General features: G+C 43.0%; 1 protein-coding gene across 3 annotated transcripts in view; it reads right to left on the bottom strand.

Moving 5' to 3' along the window:
- LOC139545697 (BDNF/NT-3 growth factors receptor-like) overlaps nt 1-15,529 on the bottom strand; it is a 92,981-nt gene that overhangs the window by 40,104 nt on the left and 37,348 nt on the right. For all 3 annotated transcript variants that reach the window (XM_071353731.1, XM_071353730.1, XM_071353729.1), the window contains 3 exons: nt 11,899-12,084; nt 6,074-6,204; nt 2,905-3,077 (listed from right to left, as the gene is read on the bottom strand). In XM_071353731.1, coding sequence (XP_071209832.1) covers nt 2,905-3,077; nt 6,074-6,204; nt 11,899-12,084 — 490 coding nt within the window. The remainder of the gene's footprint in view (nt 1-2,904; nt 3,078-6,073; nt 6,205-11,898; nt 12,085-15,529) is intronic.

Below are 15,529 nucleotides of genomic sequence, written 5' to 3' on the forward strand. Positions count from 1 at the left end.
TGATTCTTGGCATTCAGGCCAAAGAGTTCAATCTTGGTTTCATCAGACCAGAGAATCTTGTTTCTCGCGGTCTGAGAGTCTTTAGGTGCCTTTTGGCAAACTCCAAGTGGGCTGTCATGTGCCTTTTACTGAGGAGTAGTTTCCTTCTGGCCACTCTACCATAAAGACCTTATTGGTGCAGTGCTGGAGAGATCGATGTCCTTCTGGAAGGTTCTCCAATCTCCACAGAGGAACTGTGGAGCTCTGTCAGAGTGACCATCGAGTTCTTGGTCACCTCCCTGACCAAGGACCTTCTCCCACGATTGCTCAGCTTGGCCGGGCGGCCAGTTCTAGGAAGGGTCTTGAAGGTTCCAAACTTCTTCCATTTAAGAATGATAGAGGCCAATGTGTTCTTCAATGCTGCATTCATTGGTACCGTTCCCCATATCCCTGCCTCGACATAATTCTGTCTCGGAGCTCAATGAACAATTCCTTTGACCTCATGGCTTGGGTTTAGCTCTGACATGCACTGTCAACTGTGGGACCTTATATAGACAGATGTGTGCCTTTCCAAAACATGTCCAATCAATTGAATTTACCACAGGTCGACTCCAATCAAGTTGTGGAAACATCTCAATGATGATCAATGGAAACCAGATGCACCTCAGCTCAATTTCAAGTCTCATTGCAAAGGGACTGAATATTTATGTAAATAAGGTATTTATTTGTCTATATACTGTATATACAGTACCAGTCAACATTTTGGACACACCTACTAATTCAAGGGTTTTTCATTATTTTTTACTATTTTCTACATTGTAGAATTATAGTGAAGGCATCAAAACTATGAAATAACACATATGGAAGAATCATGTAGTAACCCAACAAGTTTTAAACAAATCAAAATATATTTTATATTTGAGATTCTTCAAATAAGCCACCCTTTGCCTTGATGAAAGCTTTGCACTCTCTTGGCATTCTCTCAACCAGCTGCATGAGGTAGTCACTTGGAATGCATTTCAATTAACAGGTGTGCTTTGATAAAAGTTAATTTGTGGAATTTATTTCCTTCTTAATGTGTTTGAACCAATCAATTGTGTTGTGACAAAGGTGGGGAGGTGAAGATAATCCTTTTTGGTAAAATACCAAGTCCATGTTATGGCAAGAACAGCTCAAATAAGCAAAGAGATGAGACAGTCCATCATTAATTTAAGACATGAAGGTCAGTCAATGCGGAACATTTCAAGAACTTTGAACGTTTTTTCAAGTGCAGCCGCAAAAACCAAACCAAGCGGTATGATGAAACTGGCTCTCATGAGGACTGCCACAGTAAGACCCAGCGCTACCTCTGCTGCAGAGGATAAGTTCATTACAGTTACCAGCCTCAGAAATTGCAGCCCAAATAAATGCTTCACAGAGTTCAAGTGACACATCTCAACACCAACTGTTCAGAGGAGACTGTGTGAATCAGGCCTTCATGGTCGAATTGCTGCAACGAAACCACTACTAAAGGACACCAATAAGAAGAAGAGACTTGCTTGGTGCCAAGAAACACAAGCAATGGACATTAGACCGGTAGAAATCTGTCCTTTGGTCTGATGAGTCCAAATTATAAATTTCTGGTTCCAACTGCTGTGTCTTTGTGAGATGCAGAGTAGGTGAACGGATGGTCTCCGCATATGTAGTTCCCACCATGAAGCATGGAGGAGAAGGTGAGATGCTGTGGGGGTGTTTTGCTGGTGACACTGTATGTGATTTATTTAGAATTCAAAGCTCACATAACCAGCAAGGCTACCACAGCATTCTGCAGCCATACGCCATCCAATCTGGTGAGACTATAATTTGTTTTTCAACAGGACAATGACCCAACACACTTCCAGGCTGTGTAAGGGCTATTTGACCAAGAAGGAGAGTGATGGAGTTCTGCATCAGATGACCTGGCCTCCACAATCACCTGACCTCAACCCAATTGAGATGGTTTGGGATGAGTCGAGGAGAATCACTACTGTACAGTGTGTGTAACCCTGATTTAGCCCACTACAGTAATTAAGGAACTTGACAATAAACAATATTCTTGGTATTTCATTATTTGAACCGAACGTTTCCTAAAAGTCCAGTCATGGTTACATTCATATTTCAATGATGGTAATGTTCTAGAAGCATTCTCCATCTGGTTTGACATTGGGAATGTTTTAAATAGTTCATAGAACGTTAAGAAACAACGTTCTTCTGTGGGACTTTCAGCACTTCAGCATAACGTTTCATAAAGGTTTCCTCATTGTTCTATTTAAAGACATTTTCCAAATTGTTCTTGAGAACATTAAGAAAACTTTCCATAACAACCACAAGGAACTTTAGTAACGTTCAGAAAACATTCTAAGAATGTTATTTAAAAACATACACATTCCATTCTCAGAACGTTAAGAAAACTTTCCATAAAAACTTTAGTCATGTTCAGAGAACGAGAGAATATATACATTCTGTTCTCAGCATCAACAAAACTGTTATTATCCTCTATCTTGTTATGCGTGTTCAGGTGTGTTGGCCGCGCCCGCCGCCCACTAACTGAGTGCTTGTTTACTTTGAAATGGGGGCTGTTTGAATAGACTAAAATGAACAGCTTGGCATGCGTAAAAAACATGGCAAGCGAGCTTCCTCCTGGTGTCGCAGTGGACTAATTCCATCGATAGAGAACAGAAGATTATAGGTTTGGATCTCACTGATGCCGTGTCAGAATAAAAAATATATGTGTTTGCGTGATTAATGCCTAAGGAAATACATTTCCATCTGTCCTATCTGTACATGGAGTTCAAAAAAAGTTAACCCAAAATAAGCTAGCAGTGTTATTAAAAATCTTATTGAAAAAATAGAGTGGGCTTTTATGCAGTATATGCCTAATTTGAACATGCCCAAAGAATGGTTTACCTGAGGAACTTGTTGAGGTCCCCGTGCTTCATGTACTCAAACACCATGATGAGGGGGTCGCTCTCCACACACACACCGTAGAAGGTGACGATATGCTCGTGCTGCAGGTTGGTCAGCAACTCGGCCTCTCGATGGAAGTCCTTCCTCGCATTCTCACTGGCCTCTTTCAGGGTCTGAACACACACACACACACACACACACACACACACACACACACACACACACACACACACACACACACACACACACACACACACACACACACACACACACACACACACACACACACACACACACACACACACACACACACACACACACACACACACACACACACACACACACACACACACACACACACACACACACAAGGGTTACTACCTACGTTTCCTCAGAACTCACTACATGCACACTGAGTTTGAGAGATGTTTACTGACAGGGTACTATTCTGCCACAAGATGTTTTTGGCTCAAGTCCACCAAGTGCAGACTTAAGTGGCTCTTAAAGTAAAAATTTGTTATAGAAACAAAACCATAGCCCACAATGTTAGCTTATTGGCAATGACCAAGCAGAGATGGTGTTTACTTTTATACTGTAAGTGATTACTGTGTCATTGTTTACAGAAGTAGTGTTATTGGTTCTCGTGTTCTGATCTTTGCTATTTTCATGAAATCTGTCATAGCGATTTTAGTGCAGAGGCAAATACGAGAGAGAGAGAGAGAGAGAGAGAGAGAGAGAGAGAGAGAGAGAGAGAGAGAGAGAGAGAGAGAGAGAGAGAGAGAGAGAGAGAGAGAGAGAGAGAGAGAGAGAGACAGAGACAGAGACAGAGACAGAGACAGAGACAGAGACAGAGACAGAGACAGAGACAGAGACAGAGAAGGAACAAGAGAGATAGAGAGAGAGAGGGATGAAGAGAGAGAGTTTAATGAAATGTAAGCGATATGGGCCTAAATTCATATCTACAGAAATATATAGAAATGATTCTGTATGAATAATTGATTTGGTCCTACAAAAAGTGGGTATATGAGTACATAGGGTGTTTTGTGCTTACAGAGACCTGAAGTGTCCATTTACAAATAGGAACAGGAGAGCGCTAAGGAAGCCAAGGGCTGACCCTCTGTTCTGACCCCCAGCTAGAATACTGAGATGCCAGACAAAAGAGGTTCATCCACCCCCATCTTTAACAAAATGCATTCCAGGAAACAGGACTCATCATTATGATCAGAACAGAAATGGACTTGGGCAACCAAAACATTGTCACTAAGTCTGTTGAGCGCAAACTTTACTGTGAACACTGAGGCTGTATCCGCTTTAAGTTGCAGTTTTAACAGTGGCCAAGTAGGTTACTCTGGCAATTGTATAATAATGTAGGCCTACCAGAGTGACCTACCATCAAAAACAATGGAGAAAATGTATCCCATAACATTTTAACATGGAAATAGCTGTTCTACCATTCAGCCTGCAGTAGCTGCCAATGTGTGCTGTTCAATTCAGGCCTACATTCCATGAGACGTTTGAGAAGAAAAAAAACATGCAGGGCTTGTAATTAACCTGTTAATGCACTTGTCCTTCAGACAAGGAGGTGACGGAAAATGTTTTGTGTTGTTTGATGCAAGAAACCACTTTACAAAATCAAATGCATTATTATTCCCATACCATTATTACAGAGAATCAGACAAATTATGCTACCCTCTGCCTATTGGCTACTTAGCTTATTCAAGCCTTCTCAAAATACATCACTGACCCTTTAAGAAAAAAAAGCTCTTTACCTGACTCTCTTTTCAAAGATGGCTAGAAATGTACACGTTTTGTGCTCTTGTGGGAATCAATGACTCCCCTATTGCTGACTACAAATGATCTATAACTGGGCTAATAACTCACTATCTAGCAAAGGATATGAACAGAACGTGCACACGTGGCTACATGCAGCTCTTGCTTTGATCTCAAGATAAGTGCATCTACTCACGGCCACAGCTGTAAACACAGTCCAGTTCAAAGTAAATAGCACAGATCCATCCCAGGAGGTTGGTGGCACCTTAGTTGGGGAGAACGGGCTCGTGGGAATGACTGGAGCGGTATCAGTGGAATGGTATCAAATAGATCAAACATGGTTTCCATCTGTTTGATGCCATTCCATTTGATCCGTTACGGCCATTATTATGCCGCACCGGTCTGTGTAGAGTACAAGCTGAGTCTTGCACAATAGAATCTTACTCCGATGCGTTCTGTCCACAACAAAATCTTGTGCATAGTTTGTTTAGTTGCGGGTGTGTTGTATTGAAAGTTGCTAATATTGTGTTGATTTGATCACAATTGCCACACTAAAGGGAAACGTTGGTGGTGTCAACTAACACGGAAAACTCTAGAAAGTTGTGTGAAGTTCAATCTCCCGCTTCTCTCCGTGGGCTGATAGTTCTACTGCGCTCTGCATGGCAGTCCCTGAGAGCTGCAAGGCAGTGTTGGGCAACTGCACGTCCATGCACTAACAACCCAACATTGAAGTGCTTCTTTCGACGAATTCTGAAGATTATTCACACGTACAGAAGACGTTTGTTCACACATAGCTTTCAGGAAACTCACCCCTGAACGTGATTTACCTATGATATTGTACGACCGACCAGGACATTGGTGCCTTTGATCGCCTGTGTGACTTCGAGCATCTTTTCTTGAGACTGCCAACGCGTTAGCTAATATCACTAATATCACTGTTCAGTATCTTGATCAATGGCTCCTTTGCGTATTTTTCCATAAACATGGTAGCCTAGCCTATATGGCCGCATGCCTGTCCAATACGTTCTTGTAAAACCACTACCATTAGTGGATATGAGTATGTTAGACCGTAGAGACGGCAACTTGGAAAGTGCCAAGTCACATCTATCATCTTAGATGTGACTTGGTTGCAGGTTGCTAGCACATTTCTGTGACACAGAAAGGACAGGAGGTCAGGGGGGGGGGGGGGGTTCTTTCCCATCATGTCATGTATTTTTTTATGAAAACACTCCAATAAGATCTCGTTTCACCACAGACTTAGACTGCTGGAATTCTTGGTGGAAGCAGGCAGATTTTCCTATAAGAGTGTTAGGGGGTTGGGGGTTAGGAGTCCATTTGGAAATTGGTCAAACAATGTAGTCTACAGTAGGTTGTGATAGACAGTAAAGAGCAGCGTTACCTTGACAGCCACCAGGATCTTGTCGAGCTCAGGAGACAGGTTATAGCACTCGGCCAGGAAAACCTTGCCAAACGCCCCTTCTCCCAACTCCCTCTTCAGAACTATATTGTGCCTCTTGATGTGCTGGACAACTGCAAGACAGACAGAACCTAGTTATTACAGATATCAGTGTGACTTCCTAAACTGGATGTATCATAGATGACAAGAGATGGCTTATGGTTGGATAAGGGGTCTGGGAGCCATCATTTGTTGCACCGAATGATCTAGCTACTATTTTATTTTATTTATATACAGTACCACTCAAAAGTTTGGACCCACCCACACGGGTTGTCCTTCAAGGGTTTTCCTTTATTTTTACAATTTAGAAAAATAGTGAAGACATCAAAACTATGAAATAACACATATGGAATCATGTAGTAACCAAAAAAGTGTTGAACAAATGAATATATTGTCAGGTTTTGGCCAAGACTGTTTGGGTTTTGGTCACTAGATGTCCCCATTGCACCTTTTTTGTACCTTTTGTTTTTCTTGCTCTAATTATTGTTTGCACCTGTAGGTCATTCCCTTGTTAGTATTTAAACCCTGTGTGTTCCTCTGTTCCTTGCTCAGTGTTTGTAAGTTAGCACCCAGCCTCAGCCCAAGCCTTGTTCTTTACAGATATTTATTTTATTGGATTTTCCAGAGGTTCTCTGGTTTAGTTCTTGTGTATATTTTGAGTAGTCTTTTGAGGTTTGTTTTTTCCCTGCTGTTTTTTACCTCTTTGTGGAGTTTCTTTTGTATTTTGGAGGATTTCCATTTTGTGCCTCTTGGCTTTATTTTTGGACATTGTGGATTTAGTTTCTTTGCCTGAAGATTTTGTTCTTTAATTAAACCACCATCTTTAGTACTGCTGTGTCTGCCTCATCTTCTGGGTTCTGACGATTATTTAGTGACTGTTTCTCGCACCGGGTCCTGACATATATATTATCTACTTGAGATTCTTCAAAGTAGCCACCCTTTGCCTTGATGACAGCTTTGCACACTCTTGGCATTCTCTCAACCAGCTTCATGAGGTAGTCACCTAGGATGCATTTTAATTAACAGCTGGGCCTTGTTAAAAGTTAATTTGTGGAATTTCTTTCCTTCTTAATGCATTTGAGCCAATCAGTTGTGTTGTGACAAGGTAGTGGTGGTATACAGAAGATAGCCCTATTTGGCAAAAGACCAAGTCCATATAATGGCATTAACAGCTCAAATAAGCAAAGAGAAATGACAGTCCATAATTACTTTAAGACATGAAGGTCAGTCAATATGGAACATTTCAAGAACTTTGAAAAACCATCAAGCGCTATGATGAAACTGGCTCTCAGGAGGACCGCCACAGGAATGAAAGACCCAGAGTTAGCTTTGCTGCAGAGGATACGTTCATTAGAGTTACCAGCCTCAGAAATGGCAGCCCAAATAAATGCTTCACAGAGTTCAAGTAACAGACATCTCAACATCAACTGTTCAGAGACTGTGTGAAAAAAGCCTTCATGGTTGAATTGCTGCAAAGAAACCACTACTAAAGGACACCAATAAGAAGAAGAGACTTGCTTGAGCCAAGAAACACGAGCAATGGACATTAGACCGGTGGAAATCTGTCCTTTGTTCTGATGAGTCAAAATTTGAGATTTTTGGTTCCAACCGCTGTGTCTTTGTGAGACGCAGAGTAGTTGAACGGATGATCTCCGCATGTGTGGATCCCACCATGAAGCATGGAGGAGGAGGTGTGATGGTGTGGGGGTGCTTTGCTGGAGACACTGTCAGTGATTGAGTGTGCAAAGCTGTCATCAAGGCAAAGGGTGGCTACTTTGAAGAATAAAAATCTAAAATATATTTTGATCTGTTTAACACTTTTTTGGTTACTACACAATTCCATATGTGTTATTTCATAGTTTTTATGTCTTCACTATTATTCTACAATGTAGAAAATAGTCAAAATAGAAAAACCCTTGAATGAGTAGGTGTGTCCAAACTTTTGACTGGTACTGTACATTGTGGTGAGGTGTTTTGTCTAATTTTCAATTGAAAGGGAGTTTTACTATTCGTTTTGTATTCTGTCTTTTTATTGTGATGATAGCAATTTGTATCATTGCGTTGTACAGTGTTAGCTCAGCTCTGTCTCTCAGCATGTGTAATAGCTGTCAGGTGGGAATCGTCAGAAATTGATGTTTGAAGGTCTATTTGAAACAACGATTTTTGACTGAACTAACACTGAGATCAGTCTGGTGGTAATAACATAGCAGGCTTTTCCCAGTGCTTTCTCCCAGAGCGGTTTTCATGCAGCCAGATACTGTAGATGCTCTGCGCCCACTTAACTCAACCCAGGCCTCCATCTACAGCACGAGGACAGTGGAGAACACCAAAACATATTCATCAGCAGGTTACTGTCTTCAGAGAGAGAAACCGTGGACCCGGACATAAACCATCAAGATTTATTTCTGATCTGATTAAGAAATGCATTTGAAGAAAAGCTCACCACTCGAGCTATTGCATTACAGCGGGCTAGACTTTGAAGCTGCATCGATCTGCACTAACTTACTGAGAGGCATAACCCAATATTATGTAAAAAGACAGAGAGAGGGAGACAGAGAGCCTAGGCCATTAGACTAGCACATACAGACTGAAGACCTGAGCGCAGCTTTGTGTGTGTGTGAACCTGATGACATCACATCTGACAAAACATGTGAACCTGATGACATCACATCTGCCAAAACAACAGCTCAGGGAATTAATTACATGTAAGTTCCCACAGTTCCCAGAACATTTATCCACAAAAGCCACAACTCGTTACCATTGCTCACTAATTCTCTTCTTTCGCAACAATAATAGCATGGTTACACAAATACTTCCAAGTTAAAACTCAGATATTTTTACCATTACAACCATACAATTCCACCATTACCGCCAATTCATGTACAGTAAGTCTTCATTTACACAACCTAACTCTACACATGTACTCTTTTATCATTCTTTGTAAGTACGTAAAATATACATGTCAAGAAGAGACATGTTCCCTATCCAAGTCCACCCCCCTTCCACTGTCTGTCATCCTCTCTAGTTTCAGCTAAGTAGCTGTTCATTTCCGAAGCCTCACTTCTGGAGGGTAGAATAGTGGTTGGCTTTAGACTTTAGTCCCTGTGTTCTGATGTCATGGGTGAACGGGATCATTTCCACAGGAGGAGAGCCCTTCTGCAAGTAAACATCCTGGTAAAAATACATTTGTGAATCAAATTTTCCAGTACAATGTTAATCCTTCTAAACCCAGAGACCAGGATGGAGAGAACAAAAGGAAGAAACAGGGGTTGAAAGAAGAGTAGACTGCACTAAGAAAGGAGGAAACCTCTGTTGTGTCGGCCTTTAGTACTTCAGTTGCAAGACATGCAAGTTGACAGTGCATCTGTGAGTGTGTCTATCAGCTGGGGTGTGTGTGTGTGTGTCTCATGTTCTTAATGAGCTCTGACTACTCTAATGGAGTGGACAAAACTAATGGAGGCCATTGATCTTTTTCTAAGATATTAGAGTCACACCCACTCCCCTGACAGAATACCTGACCTACACTGTTAATCTCTTCCTCATCAAAGTGAATACTACATTTATACACACACATGCTCCCGTACACGCACACACACAAACACTGAGTTGTACAGTATTGAGCATCATTGACTGACATTTTACGAATCCATTTTTTTGGGCTGCAGAGACCAGTCAGATCACAACCTTCTCTCCATTGGCCCAGACAGGAGAAGAAGCCGGAGACAGATATGCACATACAATACCAGTCAAAGGTTTTAGAACACCTACTCATTCAAGGGTTTTTCTTTATTCGTAATATTTTCTACATCGTAGAATAATAGTGAAGACATCAAAACTATGAAATTACACATATAGAATCATGTAGTAACCAAAAACAAATCACAATATATATTATATTTGAGATTCTTCAAAGTAACCCCCCTTTGCCTTGATGACAGCTTTGCACACTCTCGGTATCCTCTCAATCAGCTTTATGAGATAGTCACATGGAATGCATTTTAATTAACAGGTGTGCCATGTAAAAAGTTAATTTGTAGAATTTCTTTCCTTCTTAATGTGTTTGAGCCAATTAGTTGTGTTGTGACAAGGTAGGGGTGATAGACAGATGATAGCCCTATTTAGAAGATAGCCCTAAATACCAAGTCCCTATGACGGCAAGATCAGCCCAAATAAGCATAGAGAGATGACAGTCCATCATTCATTTAAGACATGAAGGTCAGTCAATGCTGAAAATGTCAAGAAAGTTTCTTCAAGTGCAGTAGCTAAAACTATCAAGCGCTATGATGAAACTGGCTCTCATGAGGACCGCCACAGGAATGTAAGACCCAGAGTTACCTCTGCTGCAGAGGATAAGTTCATTAAAGTTACCAGCCTCAGAAATTTCAGACCAAATAAATGCTTCACAGAGTTCAAGTAACAGACACATCTCAACATCAACTGTTCAGAGGAGACTGTGTGAATCAGGCCTTCATGGTCGAATTGCTGCAAAGAAACCACTACTAAAGGACACCAATAAGAAGAAGAGACTTGCTTGGGCCAAGAAACATGAGCAATGGACATTAGACTGGTGGAAATCTGTCCTTTGGTCTGATGAGTCCAAATTCGAGAATTTTGGTTCCAACTGCTGTGTCTTTGTGAGATGCAGAGTAGTTGAACGGATGATCTCTGCATGTGTGGTTCCCACTGTGAAGCATGTAGGAGGAGGTGTGATGGTGTGGGGGTCCTTTGCGTGTGACACTGTCTGTGATTTATTTAGAATTCAAGGCACACTTAACCAGCATGGCTACCACAGCATTCTGCAGCCATACGCCATCCCATCTGGTTTGTGCTTATTGGGACTATAATTTGTTTTTCAACAGGACAATGACCCAACACACTTCCAGGCTGTGTAAGGGCTATTTGACCAAGAAGGAGAGTGATGGAGAGCTGCATCAGATGACCTGGCCTCCACAATCACCCAACCTCAACTCAATTGAGATGATTTGAGATTTGGACCACAGAGTGAAGGAAAAACAGCCAACAAGTAATCAGCATATGTGGAAACTCCTTCAACACTGTTGGAAAATCATTCCAGGTGAAGCTGGTTGTGAGAATGCCAAGAGTGTGCAAAACTGTCATCAAGGCAAAGGGTTGCTACTTTGAAGAATGTAAAATATAACATAACACCTTTTTGGTTACTAGGTGTGTCCAAACTTTTGACTGGTACTGTACACGCACGCACGCACGCACGCACGCACGCACGCACGCACGCACGCACGCACGCACGCACGCACGCACGCACACACACACACACACACACACACACACACACACACACACACACACACACACACACACACACACACACACACACACACACACACACACACACACACACACACACACACACACACAGAGAGAACGCATCCTGTCCCACTCAACACATTTTATCAGCAGCTCCAAGGCCGGTTCCATAGCAGCGGAGAGGTTGTTGCTATGGCAACCTATGCATACGCACATTCAGGTATGGGTTCTTAGATGGCGTCTACAATATGTGTTGGTGTAACAGATTCATGGGGACGTCAGCACTCAGATCCCCTGAGATCTCCTAGTCCGCACGTTACTCTTCTTCGCTGCAGCATAGTAGGCTATGTCAGCTCAGAACATGTTGTTACCAGTTAAAATGAACTGGTGGCAAAAGAAAGCCATTCATATGTGTATTGCATACTTGTCGCTGTGCGTGTGTGTGTGTGTGTGTGTGTAAGCCATGGTCTTGTTGTTCTACTCACAGGTGTCTGATTTGAGCATGCTGTTGCTGCGGAAGTACTGAGGGTTCTCGATGACGGGGATCTTGGTCATGCCGATGATGACGGCGTCTGGGCCCATCTCAGAGGAGGACGGAGTGTTACTGCCGTTGGACACGTGGTGGAGAGGAGAGGCTGAGTCGTCATCGTTGCTGATCACAGACGATGCACCTGAGAGAGGGGAGAAAGCGAGGGGAGTGGAATTCAGTGTGAGAGAAAAGGTAAAAGAGAGGAGAGAGATGAAGAGAAGAGAAGAGGTGTTTGAGGAAAATGAATGTGGAAGAAGGAAAGAAACAAATGGAAGGGGAGGCATGTTTTTGTCTTAGCAAAAAGCACAAAGCTTAATTACATACCAATCACCACACCCGTCCTTGTTCATTGTCAAAGCCCATATCCAAAGCACGCAATATGGGTATAACACATTTTATATGCAATTTTACAACAGGTAATATTCAAATATTGTTAAATAGTACATTTTGAGTGGATTTTGTATTGTTACTGTCTAGGATTTCATCGGTCTCCTCTGATCCACCAACAGAAAAAGGGTCTTTAAAAGGGAAATCTGTGTTTCAAACAACAACAAAACGTACACCCCGCCACTGTTTCAGTAAACATTTTAACGTTTTACATTCAGCTGACGCGCTTATCCAGAGGGATTTATAGGAGCCATTAGGGTTAAGTGCCTTGCTCAATGGCACAGACAGATTATTCACCTAGTCCACTCGGGTATTCGAACCAGCAACCTCTCAGTTACTGGCCCAACACTCTTCATTGCAAGGCAATTTCCCCCCTCCCGTAAACATCTAAGGGATGGGGCTGGAGAAATGCATAGACAGCTATGGAAGCCAGATCAGACAGTTGAACTAAGCTCATGCGGCATTTACAGGCAAATTCCTCAAGATCAATGGCTATATATCATGAATTTGAAAGTCTATAAATGGATTTGGCAATTGCGAATGACCTCTTAAAAATAGTGGAAGTTGAGGACCAAACCTATCTTCAAAAAATGTATTCAAATTGCATGTGTGTATCCCCTCAGGGGCAATGAACGTACAACAGTAGTTCAGGCCATGGTGAGAGAAGGTGCGTCGATAGAGTGCTTTGCGAATGGGGAGAGAGAACGATGGTCTGACGCTGAGCCTCAACAATTCCTTTGTTGTCCATCACTTCTCTGTGGACCAAACTCTGTTTCTTCTCTGGTTTCCACTTCCATCCCAAAATAAACAATGAAGCTCTTATTCTCATACACACAGTCTCAATCTCTGAACACGAACACATGCACACACACACACACACGCACCTACACTCATGCACACGCACACACACACACACCACAGTGTTGTTTTTGGAGCAGTAGAGACATGGCAGTGGTGCATTCCTAAGAAGGAGGAGGCTGTGGAAAAGGACAGAGAAACAAAGAGGGATTGTCTCTCAGCAGACTTATAAGGTTGTGTGTGTGTGTGTGTTTGTATGTCTGCGTGCTAGTATGTGTGTGTGTGTGTGTGATAGTGTGGGTGTATGCTTCCATGCGTGCACCCTGATCATCGGATTGTGGTGAAACATGACTGGTATGTTCCTGCAAGTCAAAGCACATGTCCGTCGAAAATAGTAGATGCATTGTGTTGGAAGGAAACAACATAACCCCTGGCACATGACAGCAGCACTCATGAAAAGTATTGTAGCGACCCTTACCAAGGTAATAACGAGGTAGTTATGATCTCCCTCACGAAGGTTAAGCCTAGTGGAGCAGTGGTTAGCAAGTTAACTATCTCGTAGTGGGATGATTTACCCTAATTCATATTGACTAGGGCCAGGAGTTGTTCCTCACCACGACATCTGACCAGGAAAACCTCTATAGGGGTCTTAGTTTATGACTAAAGGTGAGCCTTGCCTCCTGGTGGTTTGAGAATTCCAACTAAACTTTACAATCTCATAACACCGGATCTCTTTCGTCCAGCCTTTCTTTACTGGGCTGCCGTGGCTTCTCTCTGCTACTTGAGGTTCAAGCGGAGCGAGGACACTATAGCGCTCTACAGAGGAGCTCTTTCATTCTCCACCGCTAATGTGTTGAGTGGTTTCTCCGCAAACAGGCTTCTCTCTCCCCTGTGGGTGCTCAAATGATGTGCCACCATTATGCCTCCCTCTCCACCGCCGTCCTCAGGAAGAGCCGTGACGCATTGTACAGTAGTGGCTGCACTTCAATGCATTGTTGAGACTGGAGAGGCGTCCATCTTGGATCTGATTGGACCCCAATGTTCTGGGCAGTGTAAAAAGAGACTTATGTATGGATTTTCTCTGACTGAGAGAAGTGATCCTCCGAGCACGGCTGGTCTAATCAGGTTGACCTGCAGTGCAAACAGCCTGGTAGACGACAGGCAGTTAGGGGATGTACATGACTTACCAGAGACAGTGACGTCAGGCGGCCCACATACACACCTCTCTGAACCCCGCAGAAACACACTCTAGGCCTGACAAAATCTGAGAGTAATGAACTTTTCCTCGTTCTGTATCTCAATCAAACACCAGATACTACAGTAATTAGCGAATTATGGTTTTCAGCCATGAGATTAGAGTGGGCATGTGCTGGGGGGGGGCTGGGGGTATGCTCACTTTTAACGTGAGGTCCAGGGTCAGATCATTATAAATGCTATTTAGCCTGGAGAAGGGAGGGAGGCACAGAGCAGGTCGGTGGGCCGCGGGGAGTCGTTTGGGGCTGGGGGGTGTAGGTAAAAGCTTAAGTGGGGTCAGGTCCTGACCTAACACCATTAAACAGACAGAGAGCTGCTCCGCTGCTGGGGTGGGCTGGCTGGACTGAGGGGGTGACTCCATGTTTCTCAAAAGTCAAATTTCGAAGTTGTTCCAAATGTCAAATTTCTAAGTGTTTAAGGTTAAGTTTAGACACCAACTCCACATTTTTAAGGTTAGGAATTAACGCTAATTGGTTAAGGTAAGGGTTAAGGTTTGGGATAGGCTTTAAACAAAAATCTCAAAAACAACTTTCGATTGCTGGATTTGAACTTGCGACCTTTGGAATCAGAGGCAGATGCTTCCGAAACCTATTTGAAGGTAACACTGCTCACTGATGCTCCTAGTGGCCGGTTTCCACATCATTTCCTGACATCCTCAGACATGGATGGACGTTGAATACTGACTTCTATCACCGGTGACCTAGCTAACTATATTGATCTCCTCTGGCTTGCTGGGCGCTCTTCCTTAGACAGACAGACTGACAGCAGCAGAACATTTATTGGACATGGGGTTTAAGGGCTGTTGGGGTTATGGACATGTGGAGTGTACTAAACGGTTTAAAATGGCATCATGTCTATCAGTGTTGTCAAAATGAGGGGAGATGCTGAGATTGAACCCAGTAAGGAACTTGAGTTCCACGTCCACTTCAGACATGTTCAGTGCTAACCGGCAGTGATGTAGAGTGACCAGTAAAGTGTCCTGTCACTGTCACCCCTCTGGTCCCCTGACCCCCCCCCCAAATCAGCCACCCCGGGGCCCTCCAGCAGGGTAACCCGAGCATGTTGCTCTCTAAATCCACCTCTAACCCCGCTGAACACAGGAAGTGATCTATCGATCTCATGTACACTAAGGAAATTAAGGGCGGAGG

Source organism: Salvelinus alpinus, chromosome 19 (assembly GCF_045679555.1).
Source record: "Salvelinus alpinus chromosome 19, SLU_Salpinus.1, whole genome shotgun sequence".
Lineage (NCBI taxonomy): Eukaryota > Metazoa > Chordata > Actinopteri > Salmoniformes > Salmonidae > Salvelinus > Salvelinus alpinus.